Genomic DNA, 27,079 nt, shown 5'->3' on the forward strand with positions numbered 1-27,079 from the left:
CATTTAGCTTAGCTTATATAAAGTTCGTAAGCACTGGTACTTTGAAACAAATTTAATGTCCTTCCACTAACACTATATAAATATCCCTGAAATTAAAATGATAAAATAAAATTAAAGTTCAATGATCCCTGTGAGTGCATCAAATATACTGTATTAAATGCATTATATTACCCAGTTAAATGGATTTGGGCTATATTTGCAAAGCAACATGCTTTTAATAAGAAATAACAGAGTAATGGTGGGAAGATGCTTCAGCAGGCTTAATGTTTAGTTATCAACCACTACATACTCTCTAGTACATTACTGCTGTAGAGTCCACATGAGCTGTTTTTTCATAGAATTTTATTTCCAAAAAGCAGTCAGAGAAAAGTAAAACAAGCCAGTCAAGTACAACAAAACAAAACCCCCAAAGGGAAGAAAAAAAAAAAAGCTGGTAAAGACAGAAGGCCTGATGATATATACAACAGCAGACATCTTTTTGGTGTTGCAGTACCAGTGAATCACTCGACAAACTCATGGTAATCCTTACATGAGATCAAAACAAATAACAAAATAAGGTTGTTTTCTTTTAATGGACAGAGAAGGTTCTAAAAGTCAGCTAAGGCACACAGAGCCTCCCCAGAAAAAAGTAACGGGAGAAACGTCAGTTCAGAGAAATTTGTGCAACAGTTGCTCGACATTACATTCCAGCAAGAACAACAACAATCTGGCATGTGATTTTCTCTGAGAGGCAAATAGGACAAGGTTGTTGTCACAGCTGTCCAAAAACACTGAAACAGGTTATGTATGTTGATCAATAAACACCATCAATTCAATCTTCGTGCCCAGTTATTGACACTTCAAAAACTCTTAATAATTCAATGTCATTTTACCACATCTGTATTTACATGTACAATACCTTTTAAACAATAGTTCAATACAAAATACCTATGTACATCTTCTTCATTTGTTAATCATTTTGTTACAAAATAGGACTTGCACAATGAGTTACATTTATTTAATTCACCTTTTTCCAAAACTGTCATTGAGCTTACATAATAATATGTATTGTGTGAAGTAACTGTTCTGAGCACGGTGGCACTATAAGTTAAAAGGTGGCAGGAGAAGCCAGCCAATGAAAAACAAAATAGTCCTTTACAACCCAGCCCCAGAAGCAGTGTAGATTTGAGAGGGAAGGAGTGATAGCAATTATAATCGACACATCTGACAGAGAGGCAAGGTGAACTTGACATTAATGAACAGTAATGTCTCTTAATTAGCTTGTGCAAAAACACTCACTTAGCTCGTGTGGTGGCTAAACAATGTTGACAATCACAGATTGAACTCCTAATTGGCTTCAGATGAAACTTATTTCAAAGTAAGACAAATATGTGACCATACCTCTTGTTCAGGATGTGTTGTGGTGCAGTGCTACCCTCAGTGTAATCAACTTGTCTCAAACGTCCAGAGATTGTCTTGATGGTACTTCAAATGTAGATAGAGTTGAAAAGGTGCCGTAGACCCGATCTAATAAATGATGCATTTTGCAATCAAGACACAATATAATATTCACTTGAAATTGTACATTATTGTCACAGCATGAAGATCACTACCACTCACTATCATTCTGAAACTGACAGGAACCATAAAACACCAAAAAAGCACAGTTTCTCCTTCAATGTCCAGACGTTGTCCAATGTGTTCGGTTGTGAACAGTGTCTCTGTTCACCTTCTCTGTTTGGTGAGGTTGTTAGGTAGCTGACCTCTGACCTCACAGGTCAGGGGTGGCTTTCTCTTGTGATGCACTTGGCAAACAGCCATGTAAGAAACCAAGACAAGAAGATCTATTCAGACAGGACAACACTGACTAACACACAGGTGCGGGCCATAAAAAGGTACAGTATAAGTTTGGGATGTTGGCCTTTGTAAATAAAGGCGGCTTTCTTTACAAAAAAATATTTATCATGCTGCCAAGGCAGCGTCGCAGTTATTTAGTCACTGACTAAAAATATCAGTATTAATATAAACTTATAAATAAATAGCGACTCATGGACTCACCCCCCTCCCCCCATTCACACACTTTGAGACTTCATGTATAATCATGTACAACATAAAGTATCATTGAAATGACTGGAATAAAGGGAGAAAAAAAAAAGATGACACTGAAAACAAGGATGATCATTTTAAGGTCAGCTTGAGATAATTGTGTTTCAAGTTTGAGGCAGGTTGGTAAGAAATCCAAGAGGGACAAAACAATTCTCTCTTTTTCCTCCGCCTGTCACAATGTCTGGGCGTGATTAAAAAAAAAACCTACACAATGTAAATGTTAAGTCTTAAAATGCTATTGTACAACAACCACAAATGAAGCATTCAGGAATTTAGAACTCTAAAATGTCTATGTTAAATTTCTATTATAATCCAAATAGGTTTAATCATTCTGAGAAGGCCTCTGCATTTGCATTTCTCTTTTTCCATATTTACGAAACGTGACTGCAGCAGATGGTTAGCCCAGCCACAACAGTTCCACATCCTGATCAGGCACTGAACTGAAAGAAGTAGTGCTGCTGTTACTGATTTATTCTACTGATTTACAAAAAGAGTCACTGAACTATCAGAAACTCGAGAGTTTTGAAATAATTGGCTTTAATAATGCTAACATATTTGTTGTTCAAAGTTTTTTCATAAACAGGAAATTTGCTTTTAATGGTGCTGCATTTGAGTCGTATCAAAATATTCCTTTTGGACTGTTTGGGTGTATCTGAACACTCAGATATCTTCTCATTTTGTTTATGCTGACATACACTTTAGGAGGCATATTTAATTCAGTACCGGGATACCTCCTCATATGTCTTAGAGCTAAGGCCTTTTTGCAGCAGAATTTGGTCTGCTACCAGTGTCGACAACCCGCACTCACATGACCGCTGTGCCCCATGCAGGGCTTTATAAGCTGACTTCATAATTCATTCAGCAGCAAAATAAATGCTCGAAAATTGCAACGTTTGATCACAGTAAAACTCAGCCATGAGAAGAAAAATAAATACACTGAGAAACTGAAATAGCAAAGCCAGCATAATCCCCTAAAAGGAGGAACCCCGTGGGAGGATCTGAAAATCATTCTCCCCACTTTCTGTCCAGACACCCTCGACAACCTCCCCCCCCAAAAAAATCCACTTTGTTTCCTTCTTCTCCCGAGACAGAGGAAAAACACTTACCCCTTAAATAAATAAAAATCAACAGTGAATCTCCTGTGCCGTGGCCTCCTGTCCAGCTGGAGGCCTCGCTGCTACCTGATGCGCCCGTTGACGCGCGGTGCTCCCAGATGGGATTTGGGGTCTGGGCTCAGGGAGCTCCAAGGGTTCTTGGGGCAGGCCTGCATGACAGGGCAGGCGGTAGGGCCCACGGCGCAGACGTCGGCAGCCTCCCACAACTCACCCACCAGGCTGTCTAGCCAACGCTCGAGCTCCGGGCCGGTCAGGGCCGCGTTCCTCTTGGCCTGCTCCACGTAGCCCAGGCTGACAGGGATGTTGAGCACGGGGTTGAGGCCATGGAAACTCTGCTCCATGTAGCTGTTCTTTGCTGGCCCGTTGTGGAGCTTCAGAGTATCCTCTGGAGAGACGTGGGAAGGAAGGAAGAAAGAGAGAACAGAGAGGGAGATAATGTGTGAGGAGTTGATAATCAGTGGTCAGGCAGAGAGTGGGGATAGTCAGAAGGGGAAGAGAGTTGAATGAAAAGGGAGAAAAAGAAAAAGGGAGACATGGATGGTAAAATATCAAAGTAGGGAACGTGATTTGCTTCATTATTATCTGAAAAGCTTAAGCTGGTTGCTAATTTGCTTGGATTGATTTTTACGACTGGACTCCCTAAATCCCATTCTTTGATGTGGTATGTCAAGCCACTGCAATGCTGACTTTTTGGAAACGGTCAGGAATATTCAGACGCGCCCTCATTCTTTCTTCCCATGACGGTCAGGAAGACAGAAAGCGCAGACACAACTTAAAACACTTTCTCCACCCTGAGCTCCACTGAAGCTGTAAATTCCTCACTGGCCCTCTAACTTGGGCCCTAGCCATCCTTTCTAAGCATGGCTGAGCAGACATCGGTGCTTTTCATGCACTGGTGACAGAAAGATGCAGTCAGACATGCGGTGCTCCACCAGGCAAGGAGATGTCCAATCCATGCCAGCTAGCTCTGTGGTAGCAGAGTGTGTTATGAAGTCATGAATCTGTGTAAAGTTTTGTGTTTATGTATAAAAACGTGTGTGTGTATGCATGAGTGTATGCTGCCAATGCGAGTGGAAGGCCACGCCATAAAGTTTTACTGGCACTGCATGTAGGAGGGAAACCAGGTGCCAGACATGGCAGTAAATAAAGGAGGGTGGATGGAACAACACATGAAAGCACACACATACACACTGTAAGCCAACATACTGACTATAAACTCCACTTAAACACAAAAAGTCAATAGAACTAATACTAACAATAATTAGTATTGGTAATATACTTATAACTAATGATTATGTATCCTTATTCCTTACATTGTAAAACATATGTTTAGGATTTAACACTACTTCATGTCAGCCATTTCTTATGGAGTGAAATCCAAAGGCACAACGCTTAAGCCAAGAGTAGCTCAAACGGCCAATAATACGACTGGATCCTGCTACCACTCACCAATCACAAGGCAACAACGACCATCTAAGTAAAAAAACGATTGAAATCTTTATCTTTTAAATGCTAAAAGGTTAGTGTAACAGTAGCACATAGAGTCCTGAAATCAGTGAGCCGACTCAGTAATGTCCATCTAAAGTTGTAACAGTAACCACCATAAACTACTGGTCATACCAGTCAAAGTGACGCTGTAGCAGGAATATTTCTGAGCGCACTGAATTGAATAAAGGTGCATTTTATTGCTTATGAATTCAACTTTTCATTTGTAAGAGGAAGTTTGTATTATATCTACAATCAAACGTTACATAGTTTCGCTGCAGTCACAGGGAAAACAGGCCTATATTTTAAAGTCTAATTTGTAAAAAAACAAACACACAAAATACAATATATATGAAAATAACTACTAAAAATACAACATTCTGAAATTAGGCATAATTTTGCGGAATGAGTACTTTTACTTTTAATACTTTGAGTAGATTTAGCTGGTAATACTTTTACTTCAGAAGGATTTTCACGATGGCACTTTTAGTTGTAACAGAGTGGTATTGCTACTTATACTTGAGTAAAGAGCCAGAGTACTTTTTATGCCTCTTACTGTAATAAATCTTTACCTTCATGAAGGCAATAATGGTCAGGTTCTGTCAAAACTGCTTTAGAGAGGTGCTGTTTCAACTTTATGGTCATTTTGGGTAGGAGGCTGAATTGCTTTATGGTTTAATTTTTAACGGACCACAAAAAAAATCACCAATAAATCATCATCACTTAATGAACTGACAGCTGACTCTTTCTGACACTGTTAATCGTACGACTGAGCTGAGCTACAACACCGAAGGGACGGCAATTGTTAACAGGAAAAAAATATGGGGTATTGGGGTTAAATTAGTACCAGGCAAATTTATCCATCCGGAAGCCAAATGCAAATGAACCTAAAGAGCTGTAAACCAGAGATGAATATTTTTAACACACACTGTCGCACTACAACCCCCCTCCACCGCCAACAGCCCCACTGAGACTCAGGTCAAAGACAAAAGCTGTAACTTTATTTGTTGTTGTCTTCATCATTAAAACGGCTCAGTGAGATTATTAAACGGAGAAAGGCACGATTATGCCGAAGCTAGCGTCTCAACTCTCATGTGACTTTCAGAGCAAACTGGCTGCTTACGGACTAGAACAATGCCGTCTTGCCCCTTATCCACGCTGGCTGATTGATTTAATTGTGTCATTGTTTTTGGAGGGCTAAGTGCGCTGTTGTTTAACACTCTGTTTAGTGTGTATGAGCAGCTCGCTGGGTTATTAAGGGTGACTTGATGACAAACAACCAGGGTCTGCAGAGGCCCAGAGGCTTGATTAGAAAGGGCATCACTGCAAATACAAGGCCGTGTGTGTGTGTGTGTGTGTGTGTGTGTGTGTGTGTATGTGTGTGTTTGAGTGTGTGTGTGTGTATGTGTGTGTTTGAGTGAGTGTGTGTGTGTGTGTGTGTGTGTGCAGACATTTTAGAGCACCTAGCAATTGTTTCTTCACAGAGAATGCAATGTTACACTGTGACGCTATGTTGGTGTCAATGGAAAATACTAAAAATATAAACTGAATGTATGAATTGTGCTCAGTGTGTCAGACTGATAACAAATTGTGAAGTCTTACTTTGTTGGGTGCGACAAAATATTAGATACACTCAGTGTGGAAGTAATGAGATACACTGTACAAATAACAAGTAAAAGTCCCGCATTCAAAATTTTACTTACACATACTTCAAGGAGCTTTTAATTGGTTATGTAACAGTCTCAGTTAAATACTGATGCCTCTGCATGACCTACAGAAACAAACAAGACCATCAGCGAGAGAACTGCCGATGTTTTGTAAGGTTATTGTTAATGGGGTCGGATTCGGTCGGTCAGATAAATGAGTGGAGTAAAATGTACAATATTGCCCTCTGACATCCACAGGAGCAGAAATAATAAGTATCATACAAAGGAAATGAGTCAAGAAAAAGAATGTTTGAGAAAGTGATATGATTATATATGTTACTGGATCATTACTGAATCATTAATGTATAGCAGCATTTTACTGTTGGATGTTGGTGGCACTGATTACTGTATATCTACTTTTTACAGCGTTGCTCAGTCTGGTTCAAATTTAATAAGCATATTTTATAAGCTGATCGTAGTAGTATAAAATATTTGACTAAAGTACAATACTGGAGTTAATGTACATAGTTAATTTCCAGCACTGGCTACACTTGACAGTATAAAGATACAAAACCCACAAAATAAAGGCTCAAAAATAACCAACCAACCCCTCTGTGAACGACATGACAAACGAGTCAATGTTATAAACTTCACAAACATAGGGTTTATTGCAGGCTCCATAGTACTGAGTAGGTCTTATTTTACCCGTGCAGTGCTCAATGTCCACATCTATATATGCAGTGAAAACTTTGGCATTTAGAGAAACGCCTTAAGTACTTCTCTGATGAATGATTATCTGTTGTTGAGGAACAGCACAGCAGTGCAATAAGTCTAGCAAGGCTATTTGTACAAATAACACAATCAATAGTCTTTTGTGATATAATAAAGCTGAAACAAGTGCTAGTTATACATAAACCTCATGACAATCACAGAAGGATCTCTCGCTCACCTTGTCGTATGGGCTGGTGCTTATTGTAGGCCAACGGGGCAATAAGGAAGCGCATCTCAGCCACGGGGCTCCAGTGGTGCAGGATGCGGACACTCCACACACCAGGCCGCAGAGGCTGGTTGAGTGGCGGGCGGTAGTGGGTGAACTCGGCGCTGGCGTCAATCAGAATGTCGTAGGTGGCCGCGATGACATTGGTAGGGTCGATCCACACGACTGTGACGGTGACGTTAGGGCCCTTACTCCATTTCTGCATGCCCACCGTCTCGTCCATGGGGCCCATCAGCCCGCCGAAGTTTCGAAACATACGTTCTTTGGCGTCCCACTCTGTGCCGATCTGACGATGCAAAAAGAAGGAGAATAGGGAAAGGAGGGGGAACGTAAACAGGAAGACAAGAGTGAGTGACAGAATGAGGTAACAAGAAAGACAAGGAGAGACACAACAGCAAAGAGCAGAAGAGGTAAGGGTGTATAAATTCACTCAAGCTACTGCATATAGTGCACAGAGATCATAGTAACTAAGATACTGTGTGCATGCTTCACCATTTCACCACACTATTAAGAAAACCAATATCAGCACTGAATTGCTATCATGAGAAATAATCTTCAGCATGCATTTTTCATCAAACAGCACCACACTCCGGCCCAACCCTTTTCACAGCTGTTATATAATGTTATGATATGCAGGAGCTGACAAGCCTGTTTGTTTCGTCTTGTGTGTTTGAGTCTATTTGTCCACAGTTGCTGGTGCTGTATGCCTGAGTATATCTTTGACAAGGAAAATGAGAGGCAGGCTGAGGAAGGCGTATGACTAGACCCCGACCGTATCCCCTTGGGCTGAAGATCAAATGCATCCCTGTTTGCTCTCTGAACACATTTCAGAGAGATAGAGGGAAGGCAATGAACAGCAGTATCCAGTGTGAGCAGTATTTAACCTAAACAGAAACTACAGGGGAGAAGATTACAACCTGACATCAGTGAGAAAAAGCCAAACAGAAGAAGACACTATACATACTGTCATTATACGCAGACACGGCGGCCACAGCCTCGTGACAGAAGAAGGGGAGTCTATGGAGCAAACTTCCATATAAATAAGGTTTTAGTGCTTCAACAAAGATGGAGTCGGCTGCATTCTCTGTGATGATTTTGAGAAACTGAATGTAAAAATGTAACAGATAATACCAAAGTCAAATATATCTTTGGTGAATTATGAAACATGCAGTGCCTCTGGCTGCACAACATGGGACAAGCTGCCAGCCTGTCGCTCACTGGAGGACTGCCAGTGGAACAATGGGCCAATTTAAGATTATTACGTCTTGTAAGCTTACATAATTAACATTTAGTATACACATGTTTGCTTGCAGGTTTGTTCGTTCGATTGAACTGAGATTCATAGGTTATTTTAGAAGACTGATTCTGTCACTCAACTGTAATGAAATAAACCCTAAAGAAAGATAGACGAACCAATTACAAGAACAGGAAGAATACATACAGTAAGTAGTGTGCAGCTAATTGCCTTTAATGTCTTCACTGCGGTCAAGGCTGTAACTGAAGAGGTGTGATCTGTGTGTGTGTCGGATGGCAGAGATTGCAAAAGCGTGCGGTATGCAAAATGAGAGACACAGTGCCATCGAGATTGATGGGGGAGATGGGGTGATAGAGAGGGAGGCAACACACACACACACACACACACACACGTACTGACAGTGAAATATGTCTTGGGTGTTGGCAGAAATGTGAGAGGGATAGCGGCTTTAGGAAGCGCTCATCCTTACAATGGTAGCTGATTAACACAGCCTCACCCTGCTGGACGATCAATGGCTGACTGGAACTGACTCTGTATAACATCCTTTGAGAATTGCGATTGCGATGTACAGTATAAATAGACATTACTTGCATAAATGAGACAGTGTATGTGTGTGCGCCTTGGCCATCTGTAAAAAGACACCTCACTTTCATCTCAATTATTGGACTGACCTCTGCCATTTCTGCCCTTTGGACCTCAGTTCTTTTCTCTTTAAATTACTAATCAACTCTCTTGTCTGGCACCTCTGTAGCTCATTATTTTATTCAAGGCTGACTCGCTGGCATTCACTACATCCCCAATTGATTGGCAGCTCTCTCGTTCTAAGCTGCAAAAAGAAATGAGGGGAGTATTGACAGAGGAATCTCACTGTAATCCACTGGGAGAGAGCCTGACTAAAGTTAGAGTTGTGAGAGGGAAATTCTGACAATGTTCACATTGAGTAGGAGGGGACCCCCCGAGACTTGCCCATAGTTTATTTAGCAACAAACATCAACTAATTGCGACATAAATTATGCACAACAGTCCAAGTTTCACTTTTTTCGAGCAGTTTCAGGCCAAACGAGTGGGCAGCTTCCTTGCTTCACCCCACAGGCTTTTCACTCTCTGCACAAACACACACACACACACACACACACACAAGCATATGGTACTGTACACACACATGTAACTTATTTTTCTGGCTGTCTGCCTCATGAGCGATGCTCAGTCCTTACCCTGGTTGCCACAGAAATACTGGGCACAAGAAAGCAATTCCAGCCAGAAAAAGTGTAAAATACACAGTTCCATACACTGACCTATTGTATTTTTAGGCAGAGAGCTGAAGGTCCTTATGCCCACATAAATACACACCATTGTTTTTTACTTCAGCTGGAAGTTTGCTGAAACTACATTCACAAAGTTATTTGCTTTAAATATTGTAATTATCCTTTTCTGCGACTGAGGTATTCAACTCAAGGTATATCAGCAGGTAACAGACGAAGGCACCAGGAGCAAGAAAATCTTTCTACCAGTATGAAAGTGGGTCAAACAGGGATTAACTTCTGGCCCATTTCAGCCACAGCCTATAGCTTACACTGACCTCCACACTCAACCTGTCCTTTGCTGCTTCTACCCAATAAGCTTTGGCTTAAGACCAATAACCAATCAAGCCTTATGACCGACCGCTCACCAAGTTGCAGGCTTATGACCTTCTTTCACTTATACTTAGACGAACATGCTTTTGTGGAACTAATGCTGATCCAGCAACCTCATTGTGACCTCTACCCCTCCTTTTTCAATTACTCCCATCTCTCTACTGGCCTGTTTACTCACACTTTCCACTCATTTGAACCAGTTTTTACACTCTTAACCAGCAATTACTAACAACCATTGTTAATTTCAGCAGATTTAACCCCCATGTGTCCTCTGCTGTTGAGCTGACAAACGAGAAACTCACATCTGATAACGACTACATTAGATATTTTACTTCCCTCCACCCACGCCTCATCATTTATGTCGATTACCCATATTACTCGTGTCACCCTCTGCTCAATCCCCTACCTCACTTAATAGGAAACATAAAATGCTCCCATCTCATAATCCACCTCTCTTCCATTTCTTCTTTCTGACCCGGTAACCCCGCAAACCCTTTCTTCAGGTCGCCGTCTTGCCGGCGCCCACACTCTAACACCTCCATTAAAAAAGATATGTCAAATTGATCAGGCAGCAGCATGGACAGTCCCAGTCTACATCTGGCCTTGATTAAAGCCACAGGGCATGAATGCCCCTCGAGGCTCTATTTAGAGACTTATTAGTGGCCCTTTTTGTGGGGATAATCAAACACAGGTGTTCACCAGCAGCACCAGAAGACTCCCCTGGGACACAGTTTACACTACTGAGGAACTATGGGTAAGATGGCCGCAGGCTTGCTAATAAAGATACATTGTGGAGAGATGTATAAGGAAGAACAGTGGGGACAGAGAACATTTTCTGTAGTAGACATGCATCAAAACACACTTAAAATTGTGAAAACTGTGGGAGTTGTGCTTATTATCTTTGTTACCGAGAGTTAGACGAGAAGATGGATACCACTTTAATGTCTGTACAACAGATATGAAGCGACAGCAAGAAACAGCTAGCCTGGCTCTGTTGAAAGGTAAGAACATGTCTGCCTAATACACTGCTAAAGCCCACTGATAAACATGTCAATACTTGTTTGTATGGCCAGTTAAAAATGAAAAAAAGAAGTGTGAAAGTGACACATTAAGGTTTTACAGGAGACTGCATGCTGGAACTATTTCTTCAGACAGAGCCAAGCTAGCTAGTTTACTCGTGCTTCCAGTTTTTGTGCTAAGCTAAGCTAACCGGCTCATATTTACTGTACAGACTTACATACAGTCGTCTTTTCACGAACTCCAGGCAAGTAAGCAAATAAGTGTATTTCCCAAAATGTCTATCTGTCTTCTAAAAGGCTGACTAGTTAGCATGTTTGCCTACGGTCTGCTCTGTACTGGATGTTTGCCTCACAATAGATGCAGAAACGTAGATACCGTTTGACATTTATCTGCACGACTGCCAACAGTCAAGAGTCACCGCTTGGAAAGATGCTGCATGAATGTTGAATTATATGTTTGCCGGTAGACAAATTCACATTTTTGCATGTACAGCTTAGATTTTATAGAAATGATTCCGAAATTATACACCAAGAAAATATTTTTACACATTTCACAATATTAAAGAAATACCAGTCCACATACAGTCAAAGGCAACTCTTATTGGACTATGATTTACTCCTAACATGCCATGTAATACATTTATGTCTGACTATTTATGCCTATCCCCAGTAACTGAATTAATTCCAACACGTAACCAGTATCATGTTCAATATCTCACATTTATGACAAACCAAATGTCATGAAAATTGGTTCAGAATTGAAGTGTGGGAAAAATGACACCTTACAGTAGCCAATACACTAGGCTTTCACACCTTTTTTTGATCTGAAGATGGTAATTTTTTGAGACTGTGTCAGATAAATGTTTATTCCACTTCCATCGTAATGTGCTGCTATCATTTTGTCACTCCCTGTATATCACAATATGCATGTGTATATACATACGTAGTGGTGGAATGAAGACTAAACCAGCAGTCAAAGTCAATCATTCTTAGTCCAACAAAGGACAATATACCTCTCAATGTCAAGTCTGACTTAAGGTAAAATACTAATTTTAACTGTGTGGGCTGTAAGTGGCCCCACACTAAATCATGCACTAAAAAGGCCTATAAAAGCAGCTGGGAAGTAGTGGAAGTAGAGGAGTGAAAAGAATGAAATATCTGTCTTCCTTTATATCTAAAGGAGGACAGGAACCACATTGTTAAGCCAACCATATGGTTTATCTAGCAAACTCCAGCGTATAGCTTTAGTATAATGGGTCATATCTGCTAAGTTGACAAAAAGCACAGAGCTACTGCTACTACGCCATGATGTCTTATTTAAGCTCTTTCTGCTCTCCTTTTGAATGACAGATGGACAAACTGACTGACTGACAGCCACTGCACAGTGCCAGACAGTGAATGCTTTCTTTGGCTGAGCATCCAGATAAAAGCTAAAGCTCACATCACTTCTCTGTCACTCACAGTTTCAAAGGCTAGACACACACACACACACAGGGCTTAGTGAGAGGGGCCGACGTGACCACTGGCCCGTCTGGAGCACTTTGAGGCGGCTGGAAGAGGTCAAACGGGGTTAAGGTGTGTCCATGTGTGCGAGTGTGGTCCACAGGCACAAACAGAGCAAGCAAATTCATTCACAAGTTAGTTGACATTTGTGCTTCCTACAAAGCTGTACACGATAAACCCAGAGGAAAAAGGTCAATTTATATTCACTCAGTTAATTTTGTCCTTTTTAAAAAGACACTCCGTGGCTGTCACATCACAGCCGAGCGGCTGTGTCCTAAACAGGCGTTGTGGTAAACAGAAACACAGATTAACATAACAAGACAATCAAGGGAAGCATTCCAGTGTGAAGGTGAGAAGACGTTCTATTAGGAAACAACAAATAAGCAGCACATGAAGCGCTCATCCCTATAAACTTGGATGAATTCAATCAATTTACGTTTTACAAGGCCATTACAGGCACCAGTTTAATTGTGTGGAGATGTGCTGCTATGAGTCTTGGCAAGGTCGCCATAGCAATGAATATAAGGTCACCATGGCAATGAGCTGTATATCTCACCTCTAATTATATGCACCACATAGGAAAAACTATGGGGTGCTTAGGGTTTTAATAGAACTCATTTCCTGACACTGGCAGTGTCTGAATGATTGTTTTGTGGCTCATGCCAAACAAGTGACTTAAAATGTAAATTAAAAAAGCAACGCTGCGCAGTGGAAGCCAATCTGCTGACTCACCTCTGCGAACTGCAACCTGCTGAATGTGCTGCTGGGAGGGGTCGTTAGCTTAAAGTTCTTCTTGGGTGCCACCCAGGTCTCAATGGTCTCCAGCTTGCTGGTTGCCAGGTTGGTAGCGTGGTGCTTGACCAGGTATCCCTGGAACTGGTCTGCCTGGAAGTAGAGATGCACTGACACCGGGTGGCCCATGGGGAAGTACCTGGCAGAGCATTGAGACAGTAAGAATCCATTAGCAAACCCGATACCTGCTGACCTACCTGCTGTGCCGCTTTTCAGGGCCAGCAGTGTAAGAGGAGGAGAATATCTAGATTCATCTGGATAACTGCAAGGAGCCAGCCTTGGACATGCTAATCTGTCTGAAAGCTAATGTATGCTTGCAGTGAAGATTAGTGGGGAGTCAATGTGCTCTGTGATTGTGTGACAGAGAGCATTAATTCAATAACCTTTAACAGAAAACCAATTGGTCCGCAGACATGTGCCGACCATGCTGATAATTTCCATTAAGCATTGCTTGTTGGTTGCCATGCCGGGGTTCTCAACTATTTTTATGCTTGAACGTGATTATTACAGTGTATCAAAGATAAGTAATAGGTTAGCAACCAGTTAGTAAAGCCCAAGTACCATTCAGAACTTCTAAGTAAGTAAATAACAAACTCCTTCTATGCTAATTATTGCTTTACAACATGCTGGTTGCTTCAGCATGTGCTCTGGTTCTGAAGTGGAGGGGATGGTTAAAGAAGACATGTGACCACAGCGTTCTGCTGGCAACAGAAAATTACAGCATAGAAATGGGCTGTATTGGCAGCAGACTCAGATTAGTCAGAGTTCCGAACACACACAGACAAATCCAACTAAACACATTACAAGTCTGCTGAACAAAGTTGAACTGGGTCATCCAGTCAGCTGAAGCCGAATGAAGGTCTTGCCCCTCTGATTAGTCTGTTGTTTGTTTGTGTGTCGCTTCATACGTGGCAGAGGGCCGGCCCTCGGGGCAGCCAGCCCGAGTGACTTCTGGAAAAACAAAAACGGAGCCAGGGTGGGCACTGCTGGGGAACACTCTACAGCTGCTACTCTACACACAAACTGACTCCTTCTCGCCCAGATTTCTCATCCTTCTGCTTCCTCGAATTCGTCTTCATTCCCTTCTCGTTTGCACACACACACACAGGGATTAACACACACACACACACACACACACACACACACAGAGACACACACACACTGTCCCTCCCTGCTCCCTAGCCTTCATCAGTATTCCACTAAAGGACCAGGAGTCAACCCGTCCCGGTAAATGCTACCCTGACAAGCAGAACAGCAAATATTTACACCCACAAGGATAGCAGTGCACACTCCCTCCTCTCCTGCTCCCTCTCCCTGCGCCTTACTCCCTTTCACCTCTTCTCTATTTCCCCTTCTTCCTTTTCCTCTTCGTTCCCCTCCTCTTCTCCTCCTTTCACCCTGCCTTCTGTCCTCATCGCTCGGCTCTCTTGCCCTGTCTTTCCCAAAAGAGACGTGGCTGCCAGCGTGAAAGACAGTGAGAAGGGGTCGGGGCGTAGCCTGCACAGAAGCTCCATTCAGGCTTTTTACTCCACAGTCTCTCCAATTGAGTCACAGCGGGCTGCTAAAAGAGCCAAATCCCTCTCTGTGGCCTTTGCCTCTCAGTCTCACACTGAGGCTGACCCATCCGTCTGTTGGTAGCAGATCTGAATTCTACATGCATGCAAAATATGTGGACACACACACACACACACACACACACACACACACACACACACACACACACACACACACACACACACACACACACACACACACCATATGTGGCAGTACTTGAGACTTCAGACTGGGACTCGAAGAAGACATAGCACTTCAAAAAATCGGTTTTAATTAACCGGCTTGATCAGTAAAATTTCAGATCAATAAAACATAAATAAGGCAGCCCACACCAGGCAAGCCGTGTGAGGCCATGCCACACACAATGTGTATGTAATTATTAGGCCTATAAATTCAAATATAAAATCACAAGCTCATTTTACTTTTAGCCTGAGCTCCACAGTGCCTCACTGCAGCTGTGACTCATATGAGCTCACATTATTTATGTACGAAGTCCAGATTTTTGCCAATACACTTCATGAACTAATACTTATCTTGTGACTGTATTTCCTTATCCAGGCAGCCGGAGATGACATATGTCTTTGCTTATTTTGTAAAACAGAATCAAATTCTTAATGCATTGTACAAATGTTGTAGAGATATGTCATTTCCTGCAACCATCTCTGTGTAGGTTATGAAAAAAGAAGTGCATTCTTCAGCAGACAGAATATTTTTTTAATCCAGATGGTTAAAAGAGTCTTTGTGGATTTTGGAAATACTTCCAGTACGGTAAGTGATCTTAAACACCCTACTGGGTTCTTCAAAGATCACCGGGGAATTATTTATTATTTTCAGAAAATCAGGCGCTTAGACTGTAATATGTTAATACATGAGAAGTACAAACTGGGGCTAATGTTGGGTAAGCTTACAGGTTTATTTTTTCCTAATTCTGCCATTTACTGTGGTAATATGTGTTCTGCTCATTTCAGAAAGGTGGGCCCACAGCACTTAAATCATTCTTTTTTATTAGGAATGCGCTTTCTCATCTGTGTTCAATTAGCTCCATCCCAAATAAAATGTAGTAAAAGACTTTGGACTCAGAGATGTAAAAACACCAGTAAAACAGCTTTGTAAGCATTCAGAAAGCTCACAGGCTTCATCCTGACTTACAGTTTGCATATGAGGACTGTACCCAAAAGGCTTAATACAGCTCACACACAAGGTGACACTTCAGTCTGCGTGCATTTGTTTAACATATGTATACACGGATACACTAACTGGATCACTGTTGGATTGACACAGAGAAGCCCATACACATCTGCAAGGTGACACTTGAATTTGTGTGTATGTTTGAATAGGCGATACATACGCACACATACACAGTAACAGGACCAGTGGCTTGCATAAACACACACACACACACACACACACACATACACACACATACAACACTTACTCTACATACACACACGTAGACATTTACAGTCATTCTCTTTATTTCCTGCTTGTTAACCTTTGGCCTCCTCTCAGCTATCTAAAATGGCTTTTACATGTAAATGACTGAAATTAGCTTGTTTAACTTAAGGAAATGCCTTTTCTCACGGGCACAGACATTTCCTGACAATGACGGAGATGTGAAGAAAACCCCCCCCCCCTTTACATATGCAAACACACACGCATATGTATGTAAACACCGTCTCCTTGGTCTGCTCTTGCTCTCTCTTTTAACAGATGCAGTGAACGAGTAGAAACAGGTGTAGGCATTAGATGGTTTTGAGGTTTGACAGATGGAAACATGCTTCCTGTCTTTGCTTGGCTTTACAGAACACCCACAATGCAGGAGCGAGGGAAATGGGGGAGGACCAAGTGACAATGCATATGCTATCAGCCACTTTACCTGACGATTTTTTTTAAACTTTCCTGAGTACAACAATATATATTGGCAGCTTGGATGTCAGTTTCTCTCCGTGTATTGTTAAAACAACAGCTTTCTTTCATGCTGTGCTCCATTTACTTTCTGTTATCCTGTCTCATGAGGGGAAAATTCATCTTAATGACAACATTAAGATGAACGTAAAGATGTTATCTTAATGTTTGCTGCTACTGTAGGTGTCGTGTTTGCTTTATCTTTTGTTTCGTGGTAAGATGCTTTTAATGAGATGCACAGGTCTATCTGTCACACATACGCAAATTAGCAATTTACACGTCGGCTTTCTGTTTTGAATCATCATGTTGTTTTTTAATCGCTTTATGTCTGGGTTTCATCGCTGTGCAAATAAACTAATGGAAAGCTCACCTAAAGGCTCCTACACCAGATGCTACTGAAAACATATGCTCTTGAAAACTCTTACTGAAGTAGGTGAAGCTGAAATGTTTTATTTGGCCATGAAATATGAAAGCATAGTATGATTTTCCATTTTAATTTTAACTGCATATTGTATGTTAACACACTGGAATTCATACACTTCTACTAATAATACACTGGCATGATGGGACAGCTTCCAATGCTATGAACCATATAGCCTCATTATCTATGGGATAATATAGTAAGTGTTATATCATGTTACAAAATGAATAGCATTACCCAGAGTTCCCAGCTGCTGATTGGAGCTATTCATTGTTATAGTATTTCCATGACATGCAATGCCAGACAGAGATGGCGGATCTACAGACATACAAAGGCTTTTTATATATCTATTGTGGTTTCTAATGCTAACATGGGTGTGGCTGGCTTGTCAGAGTAAACACAAACTGAAGTGCACCTGCGGGTACAGGTGCAGGTGTATCATTACACTGATGATGACGGTGTGTGTGGATGGAGAACAGAACAAGAAAGTAGGAAGCATGTGCATAGGTGAGTGCGTTGACAAAACTAACCTGCAGCTGTGATCCTTTGGGTTTCCCTGCAGCGAGGCGGCAGCTCTGGCCAGGCCCAGCTGGGAGAAGGAGTGGAAGTACGTGAGCTGCGTGTCCGTCAGACTGGCCACGCCATCTGGCTCGTCGTACACGCTCTCCCAGTACGAGTTTAGGCTCGGCGTTCCCTGGGGAAATGGTCCAAACAGGTAGCTGTCCAGCTGGTTCACTATCTCCTGGTTCACGCTGGCTTCGAACTTCCTGGCAAAGAAGGTGGGCCGCACGGTTTGCTGCAGAGGGAAAGGGAAGGAGCGGAACAGCAAAGCAGGGAGGGAAGAGATAAAGGGAAGAAAAAAGGAGAAGATTAGGAATGGTGTGCCAGGATGGCAGTGGAACAAATGTGATGCGTTAGATGTGTCTTGAAGTGATGTGTGGGCAGAGAGAAGAAAGAGAAGAGAGTACAGGTGGTAGCAGATCAAAGGAGGCAAATCTTTTCTGTCTGGTTGTGTGGATTCATTTATACACACACACACAAACACACACACACACACGAGAGCTTCATAAATAATTGAAATATTATTGAAATCGCAATATGGTCTCATTAAGTTTTTTGATAAAGCGTTACAATGATGGTAAAAATAATCGCAATGTGTTTTTGTTTACCACATCGTGGGCACATATACACATTAAAGCAGTGGTTCCCAACCTTTTTTCCTTGAAGCCCCCCTTGCCCGTGTCCAAAACAAGTCAGGCCCCCCCAACCCCAACCCCTACCCACATACACGCACTAAATAGGTAATAAATAGCTTAATGAATTTAAATGTGGACCAAAAATATGTTTCAATTTGGATTATACAGAGTTTTGATTATCCAATCGGGTGTGTTATTGGGATTTTTTAAATTTAATTTTTGTCAATAATAATTTTGGTAACCTCACAACCTCAGCAGATAAAGTTGTGCGCACCCCCTGCATTCTCTGGCGCCCCCCCCAAAGGGGTACTCTCTCCTCTGTCTGTCCCTCTCTTTCTTTCACTTTCAGAAAAAATGGTCCGTATGTGTTCAATCTTGTTTTCTCTACGCCATTGTTACCCAACCTGGGGGTCAGGACCCCTACAAGGAGTTGCAAGATAAAGTAGAGGGGTTAAGAAGGGATAAAAATACTAACATAGCATTGCCCTCGCAAAAGAACATTGTTGGACTCATGATGGACAGTTATATATTGAATTAAAATTGATGCAACAGAACCAGAGTCTTTTTGTTCTATGCAGTCTTCTCGTGTGCTATGCCAAGAATGGTAGACACAAGCAGAGATGAGGAGTGGGCTACAAAGGTCTGGTAAGCTTACTTCATTCTAACTCTACAGTGACATCAGTTGAGGCTCCATCTGCCACAAAAGGCTTTACACAACTTGTTTTCACATAGTAAGTAAGTTAGCAACCTCCAAGACCTATGAACACAGATTGATGTGTAAAATTGGCGCAATTCCCCTTGAAGAGAAGAGGAAAGCAGAACATTTCTGGTACAAAAAGTCATGCTTTCCCTTTCAGACTTTCATTAAATATAAGGCTTTTTTGTAAATTACTGGATAAATGTGCTTCTTCAAGACTGGATAACCAAACTTGGTCCAACTGGTAGACATATGCAACTGGTGACAGACGTTTGTACGTAAACTTTACATTGTTTTAAAGGGTCATAGGCCACTCTTTGTGGTTCCCATGAGTCAATTATCCCTTGTTCCAGTTTGTAAAAACAATGCACTCCCTATAATATTTGAATTAACAAGGAAACTACCCATCTTCAATTCACCCTGTGCAGACAAGATCGGAACAGTACACATTTTCTGAGCTGAATACTTAAAAAAAAAAAAAAAAATATATATATATATATATATAGTTATTCCTTTATTTGTCCCACAATGGGGAAATTCCAATATTGACTTAGAAAGACTGTGATTGCTATCTCAGATGCAGGGTGGGATGTCAAAGGAGAAATTAAGGGGAAGATGAATTACCCATTGAGAGAGGTCTTAAAGTTAAAGTTAATCTCAATGAAACTATTGATGAAAGGGTGCAAGTCAGTCAGGGCATCTGTGTCAGAAAGCTTCATAACAGGACTTACAGTCAATGTCTGGGGCTGAAGGTATTTCACTAAGAAAGATGAGAAGATGCCTTACATTTATATGGAGGTACTGTCCTTTTTTCATCATTCATCATTTCTTTTCTCAGCACTTCTTTGCACTTGTCGCTCTGTCTGACCTCCTCCACTCCACCCATGTCTTTCTCACCCTCTCTGTCCCTGCCGCACTGTTGCTTATGTGGTTGATGGTGCATCATGAAATCTGCCGCCTCCACAGCTTGGCTTACACACAAAGACGTCTTTTCAGTCCCAGACACAAAACTATTTACTGATAGTTACCCAGCACTGAACACCTCGGTGCTACCTGCTAAAAAAACTGAGACCTAATCAAGCTGCGGTACACTTCAGCTTTTTCTCATGCTCAAGAGGCGACTGAGGCTTCACACAGTTACCAGATGATGCATTAACCCTCAGTGACCGGCCGCAGATATCAAATGAAATATTGAAACATGAAGGAGGGAGGTTCTTTTTTTTTTTCACACATTCCCAGATTTTGTGCATTCTGACATGCCCGAAGTGCAGTCAACTGAAAGCAGCGACCTGTCACAGCCTGTCTTTCCAACAGACTTACCAAATTCACCTCATTCTGAAACACATTACTAAACAATGTAGCACCAAGACAAAAGGCACATCACCACCACTCTCCCTCTCCACAATAACCCCCCTTCCTGGTGAGTGCACTTCAAAATCACTACGTGGGAAACTCAACAGATGTACCTTGAATTATTCTTCTCATCTGCAAACCAAATTCAAGCCTACTTTACTTGTCTGTATCTTCTCCAATGCAATGGTTCAAAGCGAAACTCGGATTGTGCACTCAATGGGATATTAAGTCCTATTAATACCAGGGCCTGGCTTTGCTTTTGGAATGGCTGCTTTGTTCCCATGGTTGGACTTTACTGATACCATGGTGCCAACCAGACCCAGCGGCAGTGCCAAGGACCTGTGGTAATGTGTTGGCACTGAGCTGCCAGAGACTGAGGCGAGACAGACGGCAGAGGGGTCTGGCAAAGGGAGAAGTGAGGTCAGCGCGGCGGCTTTGACTGGTATGTGAAGGACAGGAGAGACGAAGTGAGTCACAGCACTTAAAGGATATGACTTGAAGTGATATTTAACTGCGGCAGAACGTTTTCACTTTGTACCGCAGCTTTTACTTTTTAGGGGCACATTAAAAGTCAAACTGCGATACCGATGTTCTCTGGGGTCCTGGAGTCACTGCCACTCATTCACTTTCATTGTTAAAAGCTAACTAACCCTCTTCTCTCCCTCACACTCAAGGCAAAGGGGATCTAATTACTATTATTTTTTTTCCCCCTTTCAGGGTCATACTAATCGAGACATAATTTTGCACATATTGATTGTGAAAGCTGTGGGAGCAGGCTGGATGCTGAGGCTGAGAGGACAGACCTTGAGGGTAGAGAATTGAGAGATTGACTGCTGCTGATTTCCCACGACACCCCGAGGTGTGCGTGTGGCAAACGTCCACAGAAAGTGATGTATTCATCTCATTTTAATGTCTGTATGTTTGGAGGTTTGTCTGATGTCTCTGATGGATGTATGCTGGAAGATGTGGCCTTTTGTCAGGACCTGTATTTATGGAACTGCTAAAAGGGGAAGTTTTGGAATTAGATGAAAGATAAAAGTAATAATCCTTCACTTTTACTCCTACTCACAAGAGAATGGAACCTATTGATCCCATTTATTTTGACTTAGAAATACTCAAAAATGTTTCTACCATGAGTATTTTTTTCCTGATGTTTTCCTCGTCTACCTGCAGCATAGTTTCCTTAACGCTCTTGTCAAGCTTTCTTTCTGATTACATTTTAGCAAATTTCCTACCCCCACCTATGATTGGAGGCTACTTGTTGTTATCGTCATGTGTGAATAGCTGCTGAAGATAGCAGATGGAAGACAAATACATGTGTCTGATTGGTTATTCTTGCTCTGAACATAAATGTCATTAATCATTGATCACATACTGTCACAGGTGCATTTCACTTTTATACACTTCACTTTTTTAACTTCTTTAATCATAAGCTGGCACTTTGGAGAATTCTCTAGTTGCAAATTTATTCTTATTGATATTTTAATGCTAAAAGAGTGGGTTGACATTGGCCGCACAGAACAAGAAGAGTGTCTTTCAATGACATATGTAATGGCTTATATTCTATATATAGTCACATTCTGCAGCATTTTACAAAATGTTCATATTATAATCTTGAGATGAAGGCCAGTTTTCTACATTGTAAATAGCATTCTAGTCATCACAGTGTTGCAGATGTTTCTGTGTGACGTCTTTCTCACTAGCAGCAACAAGTATTTTAAATAAATATTCATCCTGTGCCACTTTATGGTGATTGTGTGTGACAAAAGGGCATTTTAGATTTTTATTGGATACTATACAATAAATAAACTTTACTATATTTTATATTATATGCTATATTGCTGTACAATAGTATATTATATGTTATACTATCACAACAACATTTCACACATTTTCTATCCTGTACATATTATACTGTACTTTATTCATTAGTCATAATATTAATATGTTATACTGGTTTATTAAATCATGTACTATATCCTATTTCTGTATTAATAAATACAAGTTTATTATTTATTTTATTATCTATTAACATTATATATTATTCTATTGTAAGCTGTTATAGTAGATGGTATCATATTACACTTACATGTACAGTACTAGTTTAATTTCTATTTTATGGTTTCTATTTGAATTTTCATTCTATTTATATACTTTCTTGATACATTACTTACTTTTTTCTGTCCTATGTGATTTAACACCTTGATTTCCCCTCTAGGAATCAGTGAAGTCTTATCTTATCTTATCTTGATTGACTTCTATTCCAAATATTTAATTATATCTTTAAAAAAAAAAGCCCTCTTTCTTTTACCATACTGCCCTCCACATCCCTGCGAAGCACTTTGTATACAGTCAACTGAAATGTTTGCTTTAGAAAATACCTGTGAGATACTTTGATGTGCAACTAGTGCCACTCACTCTGCTGTCGGCCAGTTCATTGATCGAAATTTATCCACATTTGTGGTGTGTGTTATTATTACCTGGAAGCGGTGGAAGTCTGCAGGCTTGAAGTCATTCGGGGAGCATCCACACCAATCAACAATGTGCTTGTACTGGCACTTGCAGCCCAGTTTACGGTTCCAGTTGGTGATGCGCAGGTTGTTATCCACCATGCTCTCACAGTGGGCACTGTTCTCCAGCACTGTGTGGAAGAACGACTAGGTATTGAGAAACAGAAATGGAATAGGGAGACAGAGGGAGAGGGGGGAAGCAGAGACAGAGAAACAAAATTAGAAAATTGTATACCTTTTATTTTTTACACCATTCAATTCACGGAGAGGAAATAGAGTAGCAGCAGAGAACGGAGATTCACAGTAGCTCATGATAAAAATCCAATTTCCCCACAGAGATCATTCAGTTCTCATCCAATCCTTGTATACGGTTGGAAAGTCAGCCTCTACATCTTGCCTCCACTGCGATGAGAAGGGAACAGTGTGTACTGTTTCTATAAGAGATGTGGTGTAAGTACAAAGCCGTGCTTACCTGTCAGTCAAAGGTTAAGAAACATTTGTGAACGTGTGAAAGCAGTGTCTTTGTGTATGTGTGTTACCTCGGCAGGCAGCAGAGTGTAGGCGTAGAAGCGTTTCATGTTGGTGACCAAGTCGTCCTTGGAGTTGATGACATATTCAACGAACATTCGGTTGAGGAGGAACCAGTCGGACCCGCCGTCCACCGAGATGCCCTCTGGGATTTTACGGTCACCCAGCCTCCACATGTGGGTGTCGCACTCGAAGAAAAGACGATCCAAACCCTGCTTACGGATAAACCTGGTGGACACAAACGCAGATGCGATTATAACACTGACAACTGAATATAATTAAATATACAATACAATGAGGGCTAATTATGATGAAAAATACCATTTATATAAAAATGCACACTATGTTGTTGTTTTAATGTGCCTAATCAGCAGCTTGTTTATATTTTCTCCAAAAACTATTTCTTTTTACTCTCTATAAGATTTTTAGCGGTGGTTGTCACAAGAGGCCCTTGTTAACTGTAAACTTCAGTGGAAACACATGTTTGGAGTACTTGTAATAAAAAAAAAAACAGAGTACGCAACTAAAATATATTCAGGTTCATATTCACTGAATCTTGTCCTTGGCCTTAAATGACCGGTGTGTAGGATTTAGTGGCATCTAACAATATAACTGCAGATTGAAATGTATGAAAACACTAACGGCCCTATCTAGAGCCAGTGTTTGGTTTGTCCCTTCAGGGCTACTGTAGAAACATGGTGGTTCAAAGAAGCTGACTCCTCGGAAGGCGACCCACAGAGTCTGTAGATATAAAAATCTCATTCTAAGGTAACAAAAGCACAACAATTCCTATTTTCAGGTGATTACACACTAATGAAAACATACCTATGAATATAATTTTCCATTTCTGCCAATAGATTCTCCTAAATGTTGCACACTGGACCTTTAAATGACTTGACAAGTGTGTTGTTCGCACTTGTCACTATACACTTATCAGCAACAACAAGAGTGACACCCTGCATGCATAATGGATGGTGTTACTCCTGTGAACATATCGAGTGTCAGATGGAAGGAGTCAAATTCAGGTCAACTGGGTCAGACTGTTCCCTCTATTCTGTGACAAAGACGGTTGAAATATTGACCCTGAGGCCCATGGGAACATGTGCATGTATATATGCAAGTGTCATTTTTTTCAAGCATTTCAAATAGTTTCAGCCATCCACACATATGCATATGGTGGTGGATTAGTAAGCTATTTATTGCTGATGAATTAAATCGGGAACAAAACAGCTTCGCTCTCATCAAACAGCACTGAATAAAATACAGTGATGGCAAATACAAAAAGGTACCGCTGAGTCACGCTGACTCACGCGTCCATGCTGGACGATTTTATTTTTTTTTTTCATGTGTTTTGGGTATTTTTTTGCCCATGGTGTCGGGCGATGACTGGTTTGTCACTGTGGTGTGATGAAGCAGAAAGTAGAGGGCGGCAGGGTGGCAGCGGCAGAGAAGGGTATTCTGGCAGGGACCTCGCTAGCTCACCCCACCAGGAAGGTTAATTAATGAAGCCACAGATGGGAGCTAATTGTATTATGATTCAGTGACCACGCCGTGCTGGCAGGAGATCACTGTGTGTGTGCGCATAGGTGCTGCTGTGTGTGAGTAAGAGAGACAAACAGAGAGTAAGAGAGAGAGGGGGGAGTTTGCATCTCACCTGGCGTTGTCCCTGCCGTGGGACTTGATGAAGTTCATGTCTCTGTATTTGGACAGGAAGGCCACCAGCTGGTTATTGGTCCTGAAATGGAAGAAAATGACTTACTTTTGACTGGGAAACATATGGTGAGACCTTGCTGGAGGTGGAACATTGATTTTGCAGTGCAGTACATGCTGTGGGTACAATGTAAGTTTTGGAGGAAAATTAACCTGTTACTGGTTGCTAAACAAATAGTTCCTTAAAGACACTGTAAAATAAAAATATTTTATTGTGGGCGTGTACACGCAGATCCAATTAAATGTGATTTCAGGACACTAGCTGTCATATAAGCCCACACTGGACCGTTGATGATGGCGTTTAGCAAGCAGAACCACATAATGGGTCAGAGGTGTGTGTTTGGATCTCAGTCTGCAAAAACTTATTCATTTCTACGTGAATGTAGCAACAGACTCTGCACATACTGTACATCACTCTGCAAATAAGAAGCAAAACAAATGTTTGAGTGGAGGGGGACTTTAATGCTGTGGAGAAATACTAAACCAAGTTTTCAGTTAAAGATCCTTGGCTGAACTTGGTGTCAGTCCTCCAGGTTCTTCAAACTGTTAAAACTATTTAGGATTATACAAAAGATTGTACTATCCATGATTTTGATGAATGACTTCATGCTGCTCTTACATTGTAGAGCAGTCTACTTCCTCATATACAGGCCAGACAGGCTAAAAGCTTTGCTCTGCAGGCTATGCCCCAGTCAATGACTCTAACATTTCATCTGTGGTGGAGCCTTTCATGATGGCTTGGCTTGCCTTTCTAAAAGAGCAGCGAGGCCCTGGTAGAAAGCTCAAGGATCAGTGGGGGGAGGGACAAGCGCATATTAATGTCATTTTCTCTTGAAGGAGCAATTTCACAGCCTGGGGGGTTTATCTTAGGAGGTCCTGAGCCATAAAGCCTAACTGATGATGTGCTGTACAGACACATGCAGTCTTCTCTGTCTCTACTCCCCCCCCACACACCACACACGCACGCATGCACGCTGTGTATCTGCTAGTATGCACACTGACAATGCAATATACACGCACAGAGACACACAAAGGCTTGTAGGCACGCAGCACACACACACACACACACACAGAGCGAGGGGAATTCATGTCAAGCTCTAGATTTGCCACCTGAGTGGTCACCCTGTCCACTGGGTCTAGTTTGCTTACTGTCAGCCCTGTGGCTGCTCTGTCTCACAGTGGTATTCACATGCACACATTACAGTAACTAACACACACACACACACACACACACACACACACACACACACACACACACACACACACACACACACACACAGTTTCAACAAAAGTTGCACCTTTTCAATATCATAGCCAGTTAAACTTCATCATTATGCCACTGTTTCACTTCCATGGTCTTACTATTAAATTAATAATGTGCTTTTTTTTTTATAACAAGGACTTAAAATATATATAAAAATACCATTCCTGAGGGGAATAGTTGAATTCTGGCTGACAGGTTATGAACCCACACTCAAACAGATGAGAGATGGATATATTCATCATATTTGTCCTGAAGAAACCTGCAAAAAGTTCTGTAACTTAATTAAAAAAAAAAAATTCTATACATTTTTAGAATCACATTTGATTCAAAGGAGTTCTTATGGGTTATAAGAATGACATCACTTATGGAAGAAACCTAAAATATGAGATACAACAGGTTACTGAAAGAGA

General features: G+C 41.3%; 1 protein-coding gene across 1 annotated transcript in view; it reads right to left on the reverse strand.

The window, feature by feature from the left end:
• Window positions 1-325: 325 nt before the first annotated feature.
• Window positions 326-27,079, reverse strand: part of xylt1 (xylosyltransferase I) — a 74,840-nt gene continuing 48,086 nt past the window's right edge. Inside the window, exons 5-11 of the mRNA XM_051384887.1 lie at window positions 25,350-25,430; window positions 23,707-23,923; window positions 23,138-23,314; window positions 17,942-18,207; window positions 13,472-13,670; window positions 7,281-7,614; window positions 326-3,585 (exon numbers count right to left, since the gene is read on the reverse strand). Of these exons, the coding sequence (XP_051240847.1) occupies window positions 3,263-3,585; window positions 7,281-7,614; window positions 13,472-13,670; window positions 17,942-18,207; window positions 23,138-23,314; window positions 23,707-23,923; window positions 25,350-25,430 (1,597 nt within the window). The 3' untranslated portion in view covers window positions 326-3,262. The remainder of the gene's footprint in view (window positions 3,586-7,280; window positions 7,615-13,471; window positions 13,671-17,941; window positions 18,208-23,137; window positions 23,315-23,706; window positions 23,924-25,349; window positions 25,431-27,079) is intronic.

This window comes from Dicentrarchus labrax, unplaced genomic scaffold, assembly GCF_905237075.1.
Source record: "Dicentrarchus labrax unplaced genomic scaffold, dlabrax2021, whole genome shotgun sequence".
Classification (NCBI taxonomy): domain Eukaryota; kingdom Metazoa; phylum Chordata; class Actinopteri; family Moronidae; genus Dicentrarchus; species Dicentrarchus labrax.